Raw genomic sequence first — 21,500 nt, 5'->3', positions numbered from 1 at the left:
GACAAATGTGATGTTTGGAAGCAAAAATGCAGGGTGCTGTGGGAGCATATAATTGGAAGAACCTAAACTGGGGTCAGGGAAGTGACAGCTAAGCTGCGTCTTAAGGAAAGAATTGGAGTTAACTAGATGGAAGGGTCTTCTAGTTTCATGAAGGCCAGGAAGCCTAGAGCATGGTTCCACTGGGCTCTTGCTCACAACATGCCTCTTCTTAGAGAATGCTGTAAGTATGTCATTTCAGCATTAATTCTACATTGACCCATTGTTAAGTGTGGCTCCATTGAAGTCACCTAGACTGTTGGGTTGAACATAGGTAAACCACTGAACAGAAAGTATGTTCCATAAATTCCTACCTTCTTTGGAACCAGAATGGGGAAGAGAAGTATTTGCTTATCTTGGATTATGGAGTAGAATTATAGTCTTTTAAGACCACAGAATGAGGTACTCCCAAGGATGCTAAAAATCTTGTTCTTTAACACATGTCAACAGATAAAACCTTCTGTGTAATGTCTGATGACAGCAAGCCTGGGTTGCTATGGAAGATGCTCTCAGTAATTTATATTTTTAAGATGAATGAATAAATGTCTGCATTGTAGCTTTACTGCTGTAACTGGTCTTCTTTTCCTAAAACCTTCTTCAGAGTAATATTGAATGGAGGGATATTACTAATAGTTATAATTCATGCTTAGACTTATGGCTCACAATTTCAGTCATGGCAAATTAAACACAATTACAAAACAATTGTTTCCATTGATTCTAGATGATTGGATATTTAAGTCCAGAAAAAAAAAAGAGATAGTGATCATCCAGAAGTAAAGAAAAAATGTGATTATTTTATTCAGTTTTTTGATCAAACATATTTCCATTGCAAACTTAAGAATTTTGTGTACATAATATAGCATTTAATGACACAGAAATTATATATTCAACTTGTGCCAGTATTCCATAATTATCTTGTCTTCAAGGAAATCTAATTCCCCAAATCATATAATTCCATACAAATTAAGCATGATAAGAAGACAACAACCAGTCTTGATCCTTGTAGAAAGGATTTATAGGATTGGGAGTAAATTAGGAACTCTGACTGCAGACAACCACAGTCATTTATGTTAGAGAACAACCAAAGATAGTGGAAGCAGATTTTACATATGGTTCCTCTTCATCTGAGCGAAAGTGTTTCTAATTTTAAAGAAAAGTCTGAGCAATTCATCTCTGTTTATAGTTTAAACTATAAAATATAAACTATTGCTTCTGGTAAATAAACTTGACACACTGTACTTTTTATAAAGTAGAAATCAGCATTAATTCTACTAAGCAGGGGACAGATACATGTCTTTCAAACTTTAAATCGTTTTGGCAATTTGGCATAAAAGTGATCTCAGTACTAGTGCTCCATTTGAAGTTAATATATAAAGGACTTAAACAGGACCAACCACTGTACATAACAACAATTATTTTATTGCTGCTGTTGTTATAGCATTGTTAATTATCACTCTAATTATTATTGCTGAAATTATTAGGAATATTATTTAAAAATACACCTTTCCTGAGATTTAGGTACTCAGGGATGATCTGTTGTTCAACTTTAGTTTTAACAGGACTATTCTAACATGTTCTTTAAATGTTAGAGATTTCAATTTTAATCTTAGTTGATTTCTACAAAAAGTGTTTTAGAGTAGAACGGAGGAGCATAACTACAGAATTTTGTTGAATATTTCACACATTCTTTGTCCCTAAATGACCTTTATCTTGGCACATTTGTAGGAATCGTCAGTTGGAAGGTATCTTGGTGGTAGCACAGCAATTTCATGAAGCCCTAGAACCACTGAATGTGTGGCTCACGAGCATAGAAGGGAGGCTGGCAAAATTGGACCCCATAGGAACCTGCGCTGCCAATCTTGAGGAGCAAATTGCAATGCACAAAGTAAGATATAATCACACATCAGTAAGACTCAGTTTTCCATTTGTTTTGTGGTTTTATGACATAAATTTTCAGTTATGTACTATTGTTATGCATATTTTCAAAGTAAATCCATTTCAAATGTCATCCTTTAGTTCTGTTTATGTTTTCATTTCATTTTTATTTGTCCATTCTTTTTTGTGTTTCTTCTTTTTTTTTTTTAAACTTTATTTAGGCCTTAGAAGATGACATCACCAGTCACAATAAACATTTACACCAGGCTGTTAGCATTGGCCAGTCCTTAAAGGTTTTGAGCTCCAGGGAGGATAAAGATTTGGTGCAGAATAAATTAGACTTCTCTCAAGTGTGGTACATTGAGATTCAAGAGAAAAGTCACAGAAGGTCTGAGCTTCTCCAGCAGGCCTTATGTAATGCTAAGATTTTTGGGGAAGATGAAGTTGAGCTGATGAACTGGCTGAATGAAGTGCATGATAAACTGAGCAAGCTCTCAGTCCAGGATTACAGCACTGAGGGACTGTGGAAACAGCAGTCTGAACTCCGGGTATTTGGATTTCTTTTATTTTATTTCTTTCATTTCAGTTGTTCATTATTATTTAATCTTCCTTATTTATGTATTGTTTTACATCCATTATGTTTTAGGTGAGTCGCTATACTCAGAAAAGACCCTAACTGTGTAGACAGAATATTTTTAATGATGTCGCTTTTAAATGAAGTTGAACTTATCCAATGAGCTGGATTTTTAGCTTTTCATATATATATATATTTTTTTGTATACAAGGACCTAATATTGAATCAGTACTTGAGTACCTCCACAGAGTCAACTCTCATAGGCCCTAAGTATCTACAAAGGAGAGTGCCCTGAATTATGGTAGATCAGCATGGGGCATGGGGCACAATGGTAAAAAGAAGAGGCATAAATACGAGAATGAGAATGAGTATGTGAAAATGTGAGGGGCATCCTCAGATATTTCTCCATGAAACCAACTTAAAGTTCTCTGTGATTAACAAATACTAATACTGCTTTAATTTTTTCTTCTCCCACATAAAAATGGTACCTTTGTTTCTAGGCTATACAAGAGGACATCCTACTCACGAAACCACATGTAGATCAGGTGTTACAAAATGGTTTAGAACTGCTTAAACAAACCACAGGTGAGCCATCTTTCAAATAACTGTGCAGTCAGCATTTTGCATTGCTTTCAAATATTTTAGGGATTGGGGGAAAAAGACAAAACCATGTATAATTTTTGAGCCTGTTCCAAGACTTTATTCTGGAGAATGCTTTGAAGACCAACCAAGGGGGGCGGTTGGAATATGATCTCACTTTTTTCTCATGATCTCACTTGAGTTCCTGATGGACATGGTGTATTACTCATAACCTAAAGCACTTTGGCACAGGACCTAGTCGGAGAAGCCTACCATGGAGTTACCTTGGTTTTCCACTTGCAGAAGGCAGATGAACACATAGGTTGGAGACAGTTGTTTTAAGGTAGACTGCATTGCAGTGACACATGTTGTGGCAATACACAGGCTTAACTTCTCCATGTGTGAATCACCAAGAGCACAAACACTTGGTTTAACATTTGTGTGAGGTAATTTTGGAACAACTCAAACTAACTTGTTTTAGTGATTCCTTTGGCCATGGGAAGGTTTTCCAGTGCCTGTATCCAGTTCAGCAGCATGCGTGTACAGGGAACAATTACCATTCATTAAAAGTAGAAGAAATATCATATCTAGATACTTGAATTAGAAGTCTGAAACCTAGGACACAATTTCTGTGTGTGTGAAAAGGAGATAGAGGCAGGTGAGGGTCCACTAGAATGGTGCCAGTGAGTAATGATAAGGAAGGACACAGAGAAGTTAAGGATCCTGCCTAAAATAACCCAGGTTTCAAAGTCACAAAGTCTGTGAACTTAATGAGCTAAACCAAGGCATTTTGCATCCTCGAGCTTTGATTACTAAAAGTATTATAATATGGATGCAAAGGTGCTGAATTCCACATAACTAAAGGCACTATATTCCTTTCCCATTTATGCTTTTGTATTTTTCAGCTGATCAGAGTTGCCAGCAATCTTGGGAAAGATGAAAACCTCATTAAGGGCTCTCTTGGGTCCGCTCATCTTTATAAAAATATCTTCTTTTTTCCCAAGAAAATTTCATCATTATACAATGATATCCGAAGAAACCCCACCCCCTACACATACCTTTCTTTTTCCTTTTCATAAAAAATAACATCTTTGGAATTTTAGGTGATGAAGTTTTAATAATTCAAGACAAATTGGAAGCCCTTAAAGAAAAGTACAAAGACATTACCACGATGAGCACCGATGTAGCCAAAACTGTGGAGCAGGCGTTGCAGCTTTCAGGGCAGCTGCACTGCACGCACGAAGAGCTGTGTACCTGGCTGGACAAAGTGGAGGTGGAATTACTTTCATATGAGACTCAGGATCTGAAAGGAGAAGCAGCAAGCCAAGCACAAGTGAGACAAAAAGTATGCCCTGGTTTATACATATCGGATCTGCTTGTCCTCTTTCAGGGAGTCTTATTCACACAGCAGTGAAACTATGTTTGCCTTGTGTCATTTCTAACATGCTGAAGGATGCCTTGGTAGGCGGGGACCCAGCAGACATTGGCAGCAGATCAACCCTTTAAACTTTTAGGAACCTAGAGATGAAAACAGCATATTATAATTTACTCCAAGAGACTTATGTTTTGGAGTATAGTTTATTACAGAAGAGACAGAATGATGAAGACGGGGCGGGAAGGGGCGGAGGGAAATGATCACTATTTCAGAGACATGTCATTTGGTTAGAGTAACAACATTTCTATAAGATAGATGTGTAGCATGGGGCGGGTTTTCTGTTTATAGCACATAGTAGTACACTGCTTTGCTGGCCATTCTTCTTTTCAGAGATAGCAGCCTCTTTTATCTCACCCCTGAAGTATGATCACATATGGGCAAAAGGGAGTCAGTGAGGTCAGGCTCACTGAGACTATAATGACTCAAGTGGAATGATTTAATACCTGTATGTCCTCATTTTGAAGGTCACTTAATTCTGACTTGCATTAAACTCATTATTTTTACTTTTTCTGTTACCTGATTACTTAGAGGTTCCCAGAAAGCAAAGAATAATACATGTTAATTGGCTTGGTTTTGTTTTCTAGATTTTAAATATTTATATTAAATTTCAAAGACTCAATGTTGTCTCATTGATAAATGAATTTTTCTTTGAAATTCTCTCCAAAGCTTTTTTTATTCTTTGTAAAGTAGCTTTAAATAACAAAGCTTTGTTTCACTCAACTAAAACTAAGGGGGCCAAAGCATAGACTCACTGGCCAACAGAGGACTGTCACCCCAAAAATAGTTAAGGGAAAGAAAAACCTGTTCACACTTATATATTTGTATGTTTTTAGGAACTGAAAAAGGAAGCCAAGAACAACAAAACCTTACTGGATTCTGTTAATGAAGTGAGCAGTGCTTTGCTGGAATTGCTACCATGGAGGGCAAGGGAAGGACTGGAGAAAATGGTGTCTGAGGACAATGAGCGCTACCGGTTGGTGAGTGACACCATCACCCAGAAGGTGGAGGAGATCGATGCTGCCATTCTGAGATCACAGCAGGTAGGGACAAGTGGTTTGTTGTTTTAGCAATAAATTTTCTCCAGCTGTTCCCAGAGCCTTTACCTGAACAAAGATGTCTGTTACTAGTGTTTCCATTCATTTGTTGTACTTCAAAAATGAAAGAGTGGATTTGAATAGAATTTGACTGGGCTCCGTGTGAGTGCTAGGGCAAGGCTAATCTGTACATTGTTAATGGCCATCTGTCCAATGCTTCCCAGATTTACCCTTTCCACACCAGACACTGGGAAGATCAGCCCTGCTTGCCAAACAGAATGCTTTTTGCCTACATATATGCTTATCGCTAATATTAATTTTATGCCTCCACTCAGTCTAATCTTTTTGTGAGTAAATATACTGAAATGCAAGTTAATACCAATTGTTCATTTATATGCAACTGTGGCAAAAAAAATGCATTTTTAAAAAGGTAACAGTTTTGTTGGTGATGTGGAGTTTTTTTCCAAAGATGACTGAAGGAGAAGAAATTATAGCCTCTGACCTGTCTGCGGCTCATGCAGAGTTTATACTCTATGGTTTTAGAGATACTCTGCCCTTAGCCACAGCTCCAGAATATGATAGCAGTGAGGGGGACCCTGGAAATAGAAGTTTGTAATACGTGTCATGATTAACTTTTATTTGAAATTCTGTGACTATTTACATTAAGTCATCAGACTAGTTGTAGATTTTTCCATGTGGGGGCTAGTGTGGTACTTGAGAGCAGAGCTTGGGAAGGTATGTGACTAAGCTTATACTAATAAGTCAAAGGCAGGAAACACAAATCCCGCAGATTCTGTGGGAGCATTGAAAATTAATTGTTGCTGTAAAATGTTGCCATAAAAGTGTAATTTATATGGTTCTGAAGTATAATGCTGCATTCCTTGTTTTGGTACTGTGATCTAAACTCACAAAAGCTGCTGGAAGACAACAAAAGCAAAAGCCCTGTCTAAGAAATTTTTGTGAAGAAGGGCATTCATGCCTGAGGAATGTGTTTGCCCAACTCTGTTTTTAAAAACGTTTGGAGGAATTTGTATGCCTCATTATTATAGGAAAATAAGTGTTTGTGAAATTTATTTAACTTTTTAAAATGCTGCTATTTTTCCCCCACTGAAATGTATCTAAATATTTCAGAACTGGCACTGAAGACTTTGCTAAATAGTAAGACAAATACTCCGTACTCTGTGGAATAAGACTTTCTTGAGAAATTAAGATAGGTCATTTCAGTGAAATGAGATGGTAATAAGGGTAAGGTCAGAAGTTGAGTTAGTGCTGATTTGTATTGGTTAGTATGCTCTGATATTTGTCAAGACCATTAGCAGTAGCCTAATTTTATTCAAGGTTTTGCAAATGCTTTCCAAAGTTAACAAAGAAAAAGTAACCAGGTCAGTGTAAGTCTTCAGGAACCTAAAACATATGTCCTTCAGGAAAATAATGATTGTTGTGTGTGTGTGTGTTTTTTTTCTTGAGAAAATTATTCTTTACAGGAATTTTTGAGATTTTACTGAAGCACTACAAAAAACACATTAAAAAATGTGTGAACAGTTTGGACGGTATGTCTTTCCACCCTTTCCTTTCCATAGAGTGTGTGCTTGGGAATACTAAAAGTGGTACTACCGGTAGGTCACAGCTAGAAATAATGCCATTACCATCTTCTGGTTGTTCACTTGTGTGCTTATATCTGCATTTCTTTGGAATACCTGTAAATCTGCCCAATGAACTCCCTCCAGTAAGGTTAAAGGTGTCTAAACCTGAGAGGAACATGTGTATGAATAATACCTGGTGAGGCAACTTTCCTGGTCCTATAGCTAATTAGTGGCAGAGTTGGAACTAGAATTTAATCCAGATCTCCTCTTCTTCACTAGAGTGCCTCCTTATGAATCATATGGATAGGAAGAATCCTGAAAAGTCACCCATGGCTTTTCTAATTTCTTCAGTAATGTGAACAAAGTACCATTTTTTTTTCAGCAAAATGGAAGCCTATAATGAAAATATTTCCAACTATAAGGATAGTGAAACTTGACAGACAAACAAACAAACATCACTTTCTAGGCGAGTTAAGAGCAGAGTAGTTGCCTGTCTCTAGTTTGGCAGTGACTCAGTTTTGCCCTTAGGAGGGAACCCTCAAAACTCATGATTTTCAAATTTAGAAAGTAGCAAATTTACCACTAACATTAGTTTGTAAACTTGTATAAAATAATAGATGTTTAGAATAAGGACCATAATACAGTTGGATACTGAAGTTTTTGTTTTCTGATTCACCCAATGATAAATATTCTTGAAATATAAAAGGAGTGATGAAAAATATATTTTTAGAGTTGAATGTTAACCACATATTTGGTACCATCTTACATTGTATGAACAAATTATCTATCATTCTGTGTTTCTTCTTCGTATAAAATATGGACGTGATCTGACCTCAGCTTATCATCTTAGACACACCTTTAGTCATATCAGTTTTTTTTAATTAACTGTGCCTTTTCCCAAAACCTCTGCCTCCAACATAGGCACACCTACAAGTGACAGGTGAGGATGTGTGCTTTGGGCATAACTTGGTAATTTAAAAAAATTTAGTTCTCTGTACCTGAATGACCCACCAAACAAATGTCTCTTGAGATCCTTCACATTTTGTCCAGTATTAAGGTTGTTTATGTGCAATCTACCTCCTTTATAATATTGTAACTTCCTTTTTGGAGTTCAACAAATGCATGTGGACTTTGTGAACTCTCAGGCTGCTATCACAGAGTGTACTGGCTTCCAAACACCAACATGACAAATGTCAAGAAAACATGGAAAAGAATCAAAGTTCAGAAGGAGAATGGAAGGCAGCATACAGACATCTCCTAATTAGTATCTCCTAATAAGCATCCTGTTTTTAAAAGAGTTCTGATTTGCCATGGTTAGATTTTTATGTGAACCGTATATCACAATAAGAGTTTCAAAAAAGATACACCACTAAATTTTGAAATTGTAGGGGCAAGGGCACTATGTGAATTCCAGGGATGTTTCTTATTATTTGGGAAATAATTGAACAACCTCACTTATGAGCAAATGAGTGAGAATTATATGTGCTCGGGTCAACAAATCCCCCAAATCTGATTCTCCAAGTTTCCAGACATTGGTATTCTGAAGAGGTTATTCTTGTTTAAAATAATTGGGCCCATTCATTACTTTTAGGAAACAATCTGGGCAGAGCATATAGTGATATTGAGCTAGACTGCCTCTCTCTTAGCAGTGCTTGCCACTTTCTGAGTTAGAAACTGTACATGCTTTTGCACTTTAAACCCACACAAACTAGCCTTTCTGTGTTGCTTTCTTTCTCTAATTGCAAATTGACCTAATATTGAACTAAATGAGCTCTGTAGAAATTGGTAAAGGCACTTTTGCTTAGATATCTCCTAAATTAAGACCACTGTGATTGTTTAAACTCAGAGTAGTTCATTGTTCTTTGCCTCTTGTACAATTGTCAGAAGTTGCTACATGTGGTGTCTTACTAGGTTTGGGAATTCCAGGGGCTCCAGCAATTCTAATTGCTTAGCTTCTGTAAGTGGGCCCTGTAATAACACTGGTGCCGAGACCTCTGAGTTGATAGTGTAGCTCCTGTCATTAGGAATCCGCCTTGGAGAAAAATACCACCTGCTTATTTCTTTTAAAAAACCAGAAGGAAACATCCCCTACGGAAATGAGATTTGTTTAGACCCTCCAGGTGTTCAGGGAGTGAAAATAGGAATGATGAAAAGTAAAGTGGAAGGAAACGCTAATCAAAGGAAAATGGTAAGATCTCAAGCCAGAGGAAGGGAGTGAGAGAGGATGCCCTTGGGTTCAAGGTCTGCTCTTTGCTGTGTCTTAAAGACCTTTTTTACCACTCATTAGAAACTTTCTGAATAAGTATGAACAATTTTAGCAATTGGAGAAATGTTTAAGTCAAAACCTATTACTTACTGCTTATTGTGAACCATTTTTGGTGAAATCACAAGAGTATTTTGAATTCAAAGCTCAAATAATATATAAGCACAGACTGTATAACTTTGGAGGTAAAGTGCAGTTCCTGTGCTCAGGCCACCTGGTTAAAACCTCAGGTCCAACATTTACTATCTGTGTCCTCTTTGATAAATTAATTAATATCTCTCTTCCTCAGTTTTCTTGGCTGCAAAAGAAGTTAATGGTGTTCCCACATTATGTATTTGTTGTCAGGATAAAGGGAGCTACTGATTGTTAAACACTGAGAACAATGTGTTCTGTAGAATGCTGTGGTTTTAGTGGGTTGTTTTTGTTTTTTGTTTTTTGTTTTTTTGAATATAGAGAGTCTCTTAAAAGTGGCTTGCAGTAACTTTTAGGAAATTTCTGAAATGTGAATTCAACATAATAGCTAAGGTTAAAAAAAAATGATGCTAAATGTTAAAAACATTGCCCAGAATGCAATTATGGAGTTTCAAAAAAGGTGCTAAGATTATCAACAATTTATTTAAAGTCAACTTTTGCTACTTATACAAGCAGTAAACAAAGTTATTAAAATTTAGTAATCATACAGTTGTTCTCTGTGTTACTCACATGTAAAAATGAGCCCATTTTTTGGCCCATTAGAAATACACACCAGTCATTTGGAATGAGTCGTATCCCTGTGGCTGTTCCATTTGTTGCTTAACAATAAATATTTGCTAATTTAATTTTTTAGATTTCTCAAAAGGCAGAAGGGAAATTTCTCGTTGAAGTCTTATTTTCTTTCAGTAAAGCAAATATTTGACTTCATTAAAGAAACAGTGTTTGAGTTTCAGCTTTCCATTTTGGCAACCTAGATGGTATCATCAGACTGTTTTTCATTGGGTACTTTTTTTTTTTTTTTAAAGTGAAGCCATCATGTTAAACCAATATTAACAACAACTTGACTTTCCGTATTATACATGTCATATTTTTAACAGCTTGAACACAAACAGAAAAGGTTCAGTGATGTGTCACTTTATTTTTTCCAGGATCAATAGAAGAAAAAAATACATCATGACTGTTAAATCTTACTTAGATCTCTTGCAGCATTTACAGTGAGATGGAAAGGCCCAGATGGTTTCTCTTAGTCTTAGACTCTTCTAAGTGAACCACATAGTCAGGCTCTGCCTGCATTTGTATTGTATGTGCCTTGAAAACAGATAATATATTAGAAGACTCTTTCATTTCTTTCCCATGGGGACTATGCACACCTGAGGCTGCTGGATTAGTCCATGAAGTGTTTTTCTTATGTTTCCTCATGGATCTGTAATTACTAATGAGTACTTCAATTTGAAAATGAACAATGTCATACAAAGTATGAACCAGATTAAGAGAGATTTTTTTTTCAGAAGGTTTTTTGGTTTCCTTATAATGAAGGAAATCTACTTAGAAATTTGACAAATATTTAAAAAAATCTTTGCCCCCTTCATTGGTTTTATTTTCCATTGTTTTTTGGTTCTAAAATTTCCATTTGTTCTTTAGGTGTCATTTCTTTGTGGAGGCTCTGTTTTGTGGCTGAGGGCTTCTGATTTTTCATTTATTTCAACCATGAACATCCAGAAATGGTTGTCAAAAGCATTTTTATCATGGCTGACTTAAAATCTCTATCAGATAATTCTCTCATCTCTGCCATCCAGATATTGGCATCTGTTGTTGTTTTAAGATGGACACAATACCTTTATTTGTTTGTTTGTTTATTTATTTATTTTTATATGGTGCTGAGGATCAAACCCAGTGCCTCACACATACTTGGCAAGTACTCTACCACTGAGCTACAACTGTAGCCCCTGGCATCTGTTTGATTATCTTCTTTAATTCAATTTGATATCTTTCTGGTTCTCATATGAAGTTATTTCTTGGATCTTAACTTTCTGATTTTTTTCTTTTTTTATTTATATGTGACAGTGGAATGCATTTACAATTTTTATTATACATATAGAGCACAATTTTCATATTTCTGGTTGTATATACAATATATTCACACCAATTTGTGTCTTCATACCCGTACTTTGGATAATAATGATCATCACATTCACCATCATTAAAAACCCCATGCCCCTTCCCTTCCCCTTTCACCACTCTGCCCTATCTAGAGTTCGTCTATTCCTCCTATGTTCCCTCTCCCTATCCCACTATGAATCAGTCTCCTTATATCAAAGAAAACATTTGGCATTTGGTTATTTGGGATTGGCTAAATTCACTTAACATTATATTCTCTAACTCCATCCATTTACCTGCAAATGGCATGATTTTATTCTCTTTTATTGCTGAGTAATATTCCATTATATATATATGCCACATTTTTTTAATCCATCTATTAAAGGGCATCTAGGTTGGTTCCACAGTTTAGCTATTGTGAATTGTGCTGCTATAAACATTGATGTGGCTGTGTCCCTGTAACATGCTGTTTTTAAGTCGTTTGGGTATAGACCGAGAAGAGGGATAGCTAGATCAAATGGTGGTTCCATTCCAAACTTTCCAAGAAATCTCCATACTGCTTTCCATATTGGCTGCACCAATTTGCAGCCCCACCAGCAATTTATGAGTATGCCTTTTTCCCCACATCCTCGCCAATACTTATTATTGTTTGTATTCTTAACAGCTGCCATTCTGACTGGAGTGAGATGAAATCTTAAGAGTGGTTTTGATTTGTATTTCTATAATTGCTAGAGATGATGCATATTTTTTCATGCATTTGTTGATTATACATCATCTTCTGAGAAGTGTCTCTTCAAGAGTGGTTCAACGTACGGAAACCAATAAATGTAATTCATCACATCAATAGACTTAAAGATAATAATCATATGATCATCTCAATAGATGCAGAAAAAGCATTTGACAAAATACAGCACCCCTTTATGTTCAAAACATTAGAAAAACTAGGGATAACAGGAACATATCTCAACATCATAAGGGCTATCTATGCTAAGCCCCAGGCCAACATCATTCTTTTTTTTTTTTTTTTTTTTTTTTGAGAGAGAGAGAGAGAGATTTTTAATATTTATTTTTTAGCTTTCGTCAGACACAACATCTTTGTTTGTATGTGGTGCTGAGGATCGAACCTGGGCCGCACGCATGCCAGGCGAGCGCGCTACCGCTTGAGCCACATCCCCAGCCCACAGCCAACATCATTCTAAATGGAGAAATATTGAAGGCATTCCCTCTAAAAACTGGGATGCCCTCTTTTACCACTTCTATTTAACATAGTTCCTGAAACAATGGCCAGAGCATTAGACAGATGAAATTAAAGGGATACATATAGGAAAAGAAGAACTCAAATTGGCACTATTTGCTGATGATATGATTCTATACATGGAAGACCCTAAAAGTTCCACCAGAAAACTTCTAGAACTAGTAAATGAATTCAGCAAAGTAGCAGGATATAAAATCAACACCCATAAATCAAAGGCATTTCTGTATATCAGTGACAAATCCTCAGAAAGGGAAACAAGGAAACTACCCCATTTTCAGTAGCCTCAAAAAAAAAAAATAACTTTCTGATTTAAGGACTTTTTTGGATTCCACTCTGGCATAAGAGCTGGCCAGGTGAGGGTAGATGTCCAGGTTCATCACTTAGCCTCTCTAGACACCTCAGGGGATGCCCCATTGTTTTTGCTGGGTGGGTTTGGGAGTTGCATCTCCCCATGTGGTCTCTACTGATACCTATTAGCCACAGTGGTTCAAGAGTGAGTGACGTTAAGGACCCCCTCTTTCCATTAGGCATGCCTTGACGCACTTCAGAGACAAGAATGGGCACAACTCATGGCTGTTTGCTTGGGGTTGGAAGCCCAGGATCTGCATGTGATCTCTGCCTCTCTCCTTGGCCTTCTCTAACATTACCCTGGCAGAGATGTTGGGAACCTTGCTGTAGCCTCATGAAGGTGGGCATCTAGGCTCCTTGGTCAGCTTTCTTGATATAAGTAGAATTGGGGGCAACATTTTTTCCCCATGGTATTTGGTTGGAATAAAGTGGTAACTACCTAAGTTTTCTGACTTGCTAGGCTGCCCTTATCCTTGTCCTTTCACTAGAGAGATCAGGCTTGTCTTGGGGCTTTGTCTGTGCACATTGATGTGTCTAGGTTTCTAGTTTCTCTAGCATCCAGTCTTGGATAGGTGAGCACAAAGGAATCCCAGAAAACTCATCACCATGGTGTTCCTCAGGGTCCGGGATCCACCGCTCTTCTGCCCTCTTCTCTCTTCCTCTGTGTAATCCCTGTGTGTGTTTTATTTGAAGCGCAGACACTGTACTTATCATGAGGAACTAGGAAAAGTTCAGCTGTTCCATCATCTCCTGAGTCCACATAGTATTGTATAGTTTGAAAAGTACAAATTCTTTTCCAGTCTTTCCTCTTCCTTCTCCTAGTTATTCCCCCACCCCATCTGGATTTCCAGCTTCTCTTCAGAAATCAGAAGTTCTGGCAGAATTGGGCTTGAATACGTACAGCATCCATTCCCCACTAATTCTGAGGCTGTTGTTAATTACCATTCACCATTGGTGCCCATGGTGTCACTTGCCTACTATATTATCAATGATAATTTCTTAGTCTGGAAATGTATTGTGTTTTATCTAATGTAAGCATTGAAATTAATTAAAATGCTCTTTGAGTTGGTAGTCACTTCTAGGAATCTACACCAAGAGCTTAATTAGAGATGCCAAAAGATTTATACATATGATATTCATACAGGTATACTTATAGCAAAAAATCTATGGAGAGCCTGAATGAAAATGTCTTGAGTATGCTAGAATACATTGGTGCTATTTTAAAATCACAATGAAAAATATGACTTGGGAAATTGTTCATAATAAATAAAAAAAGTGGGGTATATTATCCTAGACCTTTACGTGTCTTTCTTCTGGAAGAAAATTCACTGAAATACCAACAGTATTAGCTTCAGGTTTTAATTTTCTTTTGTATATTTTCCTGTACTTTATGAATTTTTACCATGTCCATGAATCATTAGTAGGATCAGGAAAATAAAATCTCTTATTAAAATATTTAAGAATTCTCTCAAAAATGTTTCCTGCCATTATTAAATGAAATGTTTAAAAATTAGACAAGAAAAATTTGGTAGTATACTGTATATACATTGAGACATATATCTGCACATTTATTCCTACACACAGATATAGTATAGTAGTACATGGGAATATGTCATTCTTTTTACTTAGGAATCATGTGTTTTTACAGCAGATTGCTACCTGGTATAGTATGAGTCAAGGTGACAGAGTAATTAAAGTTGGTATCTGTCCCTTTATGTCTGTTGCTGTTACATTTGGATAATACTCCTAAGGAGCAAACGATTGGGTCCACCAGGAAAGAAGGCAGTGAGACTCACTGTCCTAAAATCATTAATGCAGTGTTATGATTTCAACACATTTTAAGAGCTTATATTTAATTGCTCTATGGAAAGTTCTCCTTTCTTTATGACTCAGTGATTCTCATGAATTATTTCAGGATGCCATGAAGAGATAAGCTCAGAGTCTCCACTTGTGTAATAAGGATATTTAAAAGAAACGTAGATAGGTATTTTTCTGGCACCAGTTACAGGAACTTGCTGACCTTATGATTTATCTTTTGTTTAGTTTGACCAAGCGGCTGATGCTGAGTTATCCTGGATTACTGAAACAGAAAAGAAATTGATGTCTCTGGGTGACATTAGGCTTGAGCAAGACCAGACCTCTGCTCAACTGCAGGTTCAAAAGGTGAATAGATACATTTCCAGTTGCTTTGTAAATTATTTGCTGCTGTGCTCCAAGTCTAGGAAATAAGCTTGCATGATTTGCTTTTCAAGACCCCTCTAGTGTTACTTGGTATTTTCAACTACTTTGCCTGATTGTTTTCTTTTTAGTTACAAACTTTGTTTCTTTTTTCTTTAAAATCTTTATTTGGTAAATCACAGACATTCACCATGGAGATTTTGAGACACAAGGATATTATTGATGAACTTGTTAAATCTGGACATAAAATCATGACCACATCCAGTGAAGAGGAGAAACAGTCAATGAAGGTATAATCTTTTCTATGTGACTGGTGTTGAGACTCTTAAATAGGCAGCATGTTTTGAGCTTTAAGGCTACAAAAGACTTTATCCACAGCTGCTGTTCAAACAGCAAACTCATTAGTTTTAGATAAGGCATGTTTTCACCTTACAGAATAACAATGAAAGGAATATTCCTACAGGGAATGACCAAGAGGACAATCTTTTTCAATAAACGTAAAAGCTATTAAAGTTTGGGTTCTTGGCTAACTGGCACACATTAAGCTTCGATTGATGTTAACTATATTTTTATCATTATTATCAGTATAAACCATTGTTATTACATATGTCAACTCACTTTGAGTTGAGTTTTATGCATGGTTAGAGGGGTTTAATTTCATTTTGTTGCATATGGTTTTCCAATTTTCCTGGCACCATTTGTTGAAGAGACTATTTTTCTCCAATTTATGTTTTTGGCTCCTTTGTCTAATATAAGATAATTGTAATTTTGTGGGTTAGTCTCTGTGTCCTCTATTCTGTGCCATTGATTTACCAGTCTGTTTTGGTGCCAGTACCATTGCTGTTTTTTTTTTTTTTTTTAATTGGCGATAACAGGAAGATATCTCAACATCGTAAAGGCTATCCACGCTAAGCCCCAGGCCAACATCATTCTAAATAGAAAAAAATTGAAGACATTCCCTCTAAAAACTGGAACAAGACAGGGATGCCCTCTTTTACCACTTCTACTTAACATAGTTCTTGAAACACTGGCTAGAGCAATTAGACAGATGAAAGAATTTAAAGGGATATGCATAGGAAAAGAAGAACTTAAATTAACACTATTTGCTGATGATATGATTCTATATCTAGAAGACCTTAAAAGTTCACCAGAAAACTTATAGAATTAGTAAATGAATTCAGCAAAGTAGCAAGATATAATATCAACACCCATAAATCAAAGACATCTGTGTATATCAGTAACAAATCCTCAGAAAGGGAAATGAAGAAAACTACCCCATTTACAATAGTCTCAAAAAAATAAAATAAAATAAAATACTTGGGAATCAATTTAATGAAAGAGGTGAAAGAGCTGTACAATGAAAACTACAGAACCCTAAAGAAAGAAATCAAAGAAGACCTTAGAAGATGGAAAGATCTACCTTGCTCTTATATAGGCAGAATGAATATTATCAAAATGACCATACTACCAAAAGCACTATACAGATTTAATGCAATTCTGATCCAAATCCCAATGACATTCCTCATAGAAATAGAAAAAGCAATTATGAAATTCATCTGGAAAAATAAGAGACCCAGAATAGCTAAAGCAATCCTTAGCAGGAAGAGTGAAGCAGGTGCCATCGATATACCAGATCTTAAACTGCTATGAGTTTTTACTGTGAATTTATACACAAGTCAAGATCACTGTGACTGCTACACAAAATCCGTGTGTAGCACAATATTCTACTTTGATTCTAATATATGTTATTAATTTGTTGATTAGCAATTTTTACAGTTTCATTTGCAAAGGAAAGTCTTTTGTTTTTCAAGAAAATACTGTCTATGTTGGTACAATCATATGAAACCTGTTTTCTAGCCTCAAGGGCATTATAGGAATGAGTGGAGAATTCTACTTCTTGTTTGAAGAGCTAGTATCTTATTCATAAAAACTGGCAGTCCTTCTTGAATTTAGAATGAACTTTTGTACACAGAAACAATTACTTAGAATAGCTTTTATTGATTTATTCATTTCATATACATTTGTTGTGTACCTTCTCTATGCCAGGTGTACAGTGCTAGACAAAGTAGTCTGGAATACAGGTACTAGTCTGCCTGACAATTAAACATATTTCATCATCTGATTTTCTAGAAAAAACTGGACAAGTTATTGAAGAATTACGATTCCCTCTGCCAGATAAACTCTGAGAGGTATCTGCAGCTAGAACGGGCACAGTCCCTTGTTAACCAGTTCTGGGAGACATATGAAGAACTTTGGCCATGGCTGACAGAAACACAAAAAATCATCTCTCAGCTTCCCGCCCCAGCCCTTGAGTATGACACTCTAAGGCAACAGCAGGAAGAACATCGGGTAAGCTGAGGGTAAAAGAAAATGTGATATTCCCACTAAAAAAGCATCATGGTTTTGATGGTTTTTGAAAATGCCATTAGACATCATACATGACTACAGTGTCTTAATAATATTGTCTTCTGGTCTACGCAGTTTTCTTACCTCATAAAGGCTTAACCTGTGGCCCAGAATTATATGGAAGGCCCCATGTGGGTAGGGCATGCTGTATATGCCATTAATTGCATCATGACTTTTATAGAAGAGTACACAGTATAAACCATCTGGGTAGGGAAAAAACTCCCTTTTCAAAATGCTAGAGAAATAAGTTTTGGAAGTGCTTTTTCAAGTTTACACATGCTAAATTCCTTTCCATTTGTACATGTTGACTAAGTTTTATATTTTTTATGTAGTGGTCAGAGCCATCTAGACTATAAAGGAAAAGTAGAAATATATGGAAGAGGCTTCATACAGCTTGGAGAAAATGTACAGTATCATGAAATATATCCACATAGCAATATCAAAAACTGTGAAAAGGAAATATGCTGAGGTATAAAGACATATCACCCCCCACCCCCCCACCCCCGTGTACATGGAATTCTTTGAAGTTCTTATTCCCCTAAGTGTAGATGAATATACTAGGGAATATATTTACAACTACAATTATATGTATTTTAAACATAAGTGAAATGGCATTATGAAGCCCTCGTTTTAGCAATCACTTAATTATTAATGTCACTTAAACTTTTGCAAAGATTTGTATGAGAGAAGGTTCAAGACTCAGAATAAAATTTGGAGTCCTTGCTATTTATGGACTTGTGAACCTAGTTGTTTTCCCAGATCTGTACAAAATGTACTCTGAGACTTAATCAGTGTGGGGGTGGGGGAAGGAAAGGAAGAGAGAGAGAACTTAGGGTATATTTCAGGGTATATTACATCATTGTTTGTAATATGTGAATAACTTATTAACTTGTTTGTTTACTATTTTAATATACTAGCATGGAAGACTATCTCTAACAAGTATTTATTTAGAAAAGAGTTTTAGAGAACACTTTGTTTAAGGGAAAATGAAAATTTCATGGAGTTCTGTTTAAATCATTCAGCAATAGAAAAACTTAGAAACTATAAGAATCAGATTTAATTTTAGTAGAAGGATTTTTGTGGTGGAAATCCTGATGACTATTCACAGAATGATTTTTAATATAAAATATTTCGTGGATTTATTTTACTCTGATGTGACTTTAATAACTGCTTTTCACATAATATCAGATGGTAAGAAAGGGTCTATTATGGAGCTGACAATTTCAAAATTGAGTTGATTTCTCTTTTTTGCATAATCTTTAAATTTAAAAAAAATTATGATTGTATATATAAGGAAAAGTATGAAGGTTTGCAGCCAAGTCTTCAGATTGTTCAGATTAAAAGCTCTCAGAATATTTGTAGTGTTCTAGAATGGCATTTCTTCAGCTTCACCATCTCTCCTTCTGTTTTGGGGGAAGATCTAGTTCATTCTTGTCTGTAATAAAAGCTGGTTCCATATCTTAAAATCACAATGAAGTATCTCCAGCAGGACTGGAGTCCCAGATCATTTTGCCATATGAGACCCTATCCTCATGCCCACACATGCCCAAGTGTGGGCATCCATTGGGTGTTCTTTTGTGTGTCATGGAATGGTCTGCAAAAGGCTCTTCTCATGCTCCCCAGGCTGTCACCTCTTAGTAGTACTGCACAGATAAGATCTCTAGGCAGCCTGAGAAACCTCAGCAAAGGTCTTGCATTTCACTCTGAGTGTGCACTTGTTTTCCAAGCATGCACTGTGGAATACTGAAACCAGAATGTGTGACGTCTCCAGCTCTCCTTTCCCATTTGATTTTATCATAGCTGGTATTGCCATCACCACCTCCATTCTGTCAAGCAGCAGGAAGAGATGATTTGATTATATGAAATGAAAATAAGGAAAGCTCATCCTAGAACACTCAGGAGCTGGATTGTAGGCCTACACCTCCCATGTCCTTACTTGCAGTATATTCAATTAGACATCCTCTTCCTTTTAAAATTGAATTCCTGTTTAGCTCTTTCCTAAACTTTAAAAACTTTAAAAATAGTATGTTACACGGAGGATAGTTGATGATGTAATGTACTAATTTCCTCAACAAGTTCTCATAATAATCCATAATACTAGTTTCAGCAGACACTTTGAATAAAAAACCCAGTTCTGTCCATCCTGGTGATTCTACTTCACGAATAATAGAAATTTAAATGTACAGAAAAGAATGGCTAGCTTATCTCTAGACAGTCTTTCCTGAATATGATTTTTCTCAGAGAAGGTCTTATTAGGGATTGGATAGCAAACTGTTTGGAGATGTACTTTCTGTTGAGGACAAGGAACTGCTGATGAGGGAACCCAGTCTATCACATGGACATATGGAATGCTCCTTAGTAATGCATGGAGGCTGGCCTCAGAGAAACTAGGCAAAACTCCCCTGGGAGTGGTTTGGGGCTTGACTCATGAAAACAGCTATTCCACTAAGAACCCAAGATCCATGAAATATAAATATTGCAGCTTTACTCAAGCCTCCAATTCATCATTTCCATCAGCAGGAATGGGGCTTCACCTGGATCCCACTTCCATTCATTAATATAAATATCATTGTATCTCTTGTTTAGGTTATGAAATTATGCAACATATACCTAGGACACATTTTTCTTTAAATGCACCTTTCACACAATATATAGCTATGTATTTGAAAGGTTGATTACCCTTACAACTTTAACATTTGAAAATAGTGAATAGAAATAAACTCATTCATATGTATGTATAATGTTTATGTCATATATATGTAGATTCTAATATACGTATTCAGTATAATGTGCATCCATTTTATATTGGTTCACATAAATGCAATGCCTTGTGGGCTTACATCACCCTCATGTGCTTTTATCTTGAGTTTTTACTCTCAACACTGTCTGCCTTCTACTGAGCTTCTTTCCATTTTCTTTTTTCCTTTCTCCCTATTTTTGTATATATCACAAGTGTATACAGAGGTACATCAAGAGTTATTGTTTGGTCTCTGCAGGGACATAGGAGATTAGTATCCTTTCACATAAAATGACCCTTGGCTTATACTCTTGTCAAAGTGTACTGCTATTGGCATGGAATACATAATACATTATTTCACTCAACCAGCAATTGTGTGTGTGTACCCTTGAAGGGGCTTTGGCATGACTAGACTGTTGTTTAATATTTGTGTCAGGGCCATCTCTTCCTGGCAAAGAGTTGTATGAGCCATCATGTACTAAATGCCTTGCTGTGGGGAGAGCATTTGTTTGGTGTTTCTTGCCAGCTGGATGCATTGGGGGTGTGGACAGCTGTAATATGGAGGTGTGACTCTGAGATACTGAGAAGCTGTTTGGTTTGTTATAGCAACTGCGAGAGTTGATAGCTGAACACAAGCCTCATATAGATAAGATGAACAAGACTGGGCCACAGTTACTGGAATTGAGCCCAGGGGAAGGCTTCTCTATCCAAGAGAAGTATGTGGCAGCCGACACCCTCTACAGTCAAATTAAAGAAGATGTCAAAAAGCGAGCTGTGGCACTGGATGAAGCCATTTCTCAATCAACTCAGGTAATCGTGTACACTAGAAATAGAACTGGGTCCTCCCCTCCCAAACAGCAAAGCAGGGAAAGCCATCCTCTTAGATATCCTGATTAAATTTCAACCAGAATTATTTCACTCCACTAACTCAGGGTATTGACACAGGGTGTTTGTCTCTCAAAGGTGGTGTTTGCTTATGCCCAGCCCTTATATTTCTGTGCCTGCTTTAAGACACAATAAAAAATAATTTTCAGTGACTAAGAAACATAGTCACTCTCATTGCCAGATATTTAATTCCATGTCCATCTCAAGTGGAAGGTAGCATTTGCCATTGGAAGAGGTAAAGT

At 36.5% G+C, this 21,500-nt stretch overlaps 1 protein-coding gene across 23 annotated transcripts in view; it reads left to right on the top strand.

The window, feature by feature from the left end:
• The window catches only part of Dst (dystonin), a 451,671-nt gene that overhangs the window by 379,775 nt on the left and 50,396 nt on the right, over window positions 1–21,500 (top strand). For 18 of the 23 annotated variants that reach the window (XM_046432573.2, XM_058575215.1, XM_058575212.1 and 15 more), the window contains 9 exons: window positions 1,762–1,921; window positions 2,133–2,459; window positions 2,986–3,070; window positions 4,168–4,409; window positions 5,333–5,539; window positions 15,096–15,215; window positions 15,413–15,520; window positions 17,361–17,579; window positions 20,980–21,183. In XM_046432573.2, the coding sequence (XP_046288529.1) occupies window positions 1,762–1,921; window positions 2,133–2,459; window positions 2,986–3,070; window positions 4,168–4,409; window positions 5,333–5,539; window positions 15,096–15,215; window positions 15,413–15,520; window positions 17,361–17,579; window positions 20,980–21,183 (1,672 nt within the window). The remainder of the gene's footprint in view (window positions 1–1,761; window positions 1,922–2,132; window positions 2,460–2,985; window positions 3,071–4,167; window positions 4,410–5,332; window positions 5,540–15,095; window positions 15,216–15,412; window positions 15,521–17,360; window positions 17,580–20,979; window positions 21,184–21,500) is intronic. The other 5 variants (XM_058575217.1, XM_058575223.1, XM_058575218.1 and 2 more) reach the window with 1 other exon arrangement.

Source organism: Marmota monax, unplaced genomic scaffold (genome assembly GCF_021218885.2).
Source record: "Marmota monax isolate L192 unplaced genomic scaffold, Marmota_monax_Labrador192_F-V1.1 WCK01_AAM20220418_F8-fsc00116, whole genome shotgun sequence".
Classification (NCBI taxonomy): Eukaryota; Metazoa; Chordata; class Mammalia; order Rodentia; family Sciuridae; genus Marmota; species Marmota monax.
Note: the sequence above shows the minus strand (reverse complement) of the source record. Positions and strands in the feature narration are given on the sequence as shown.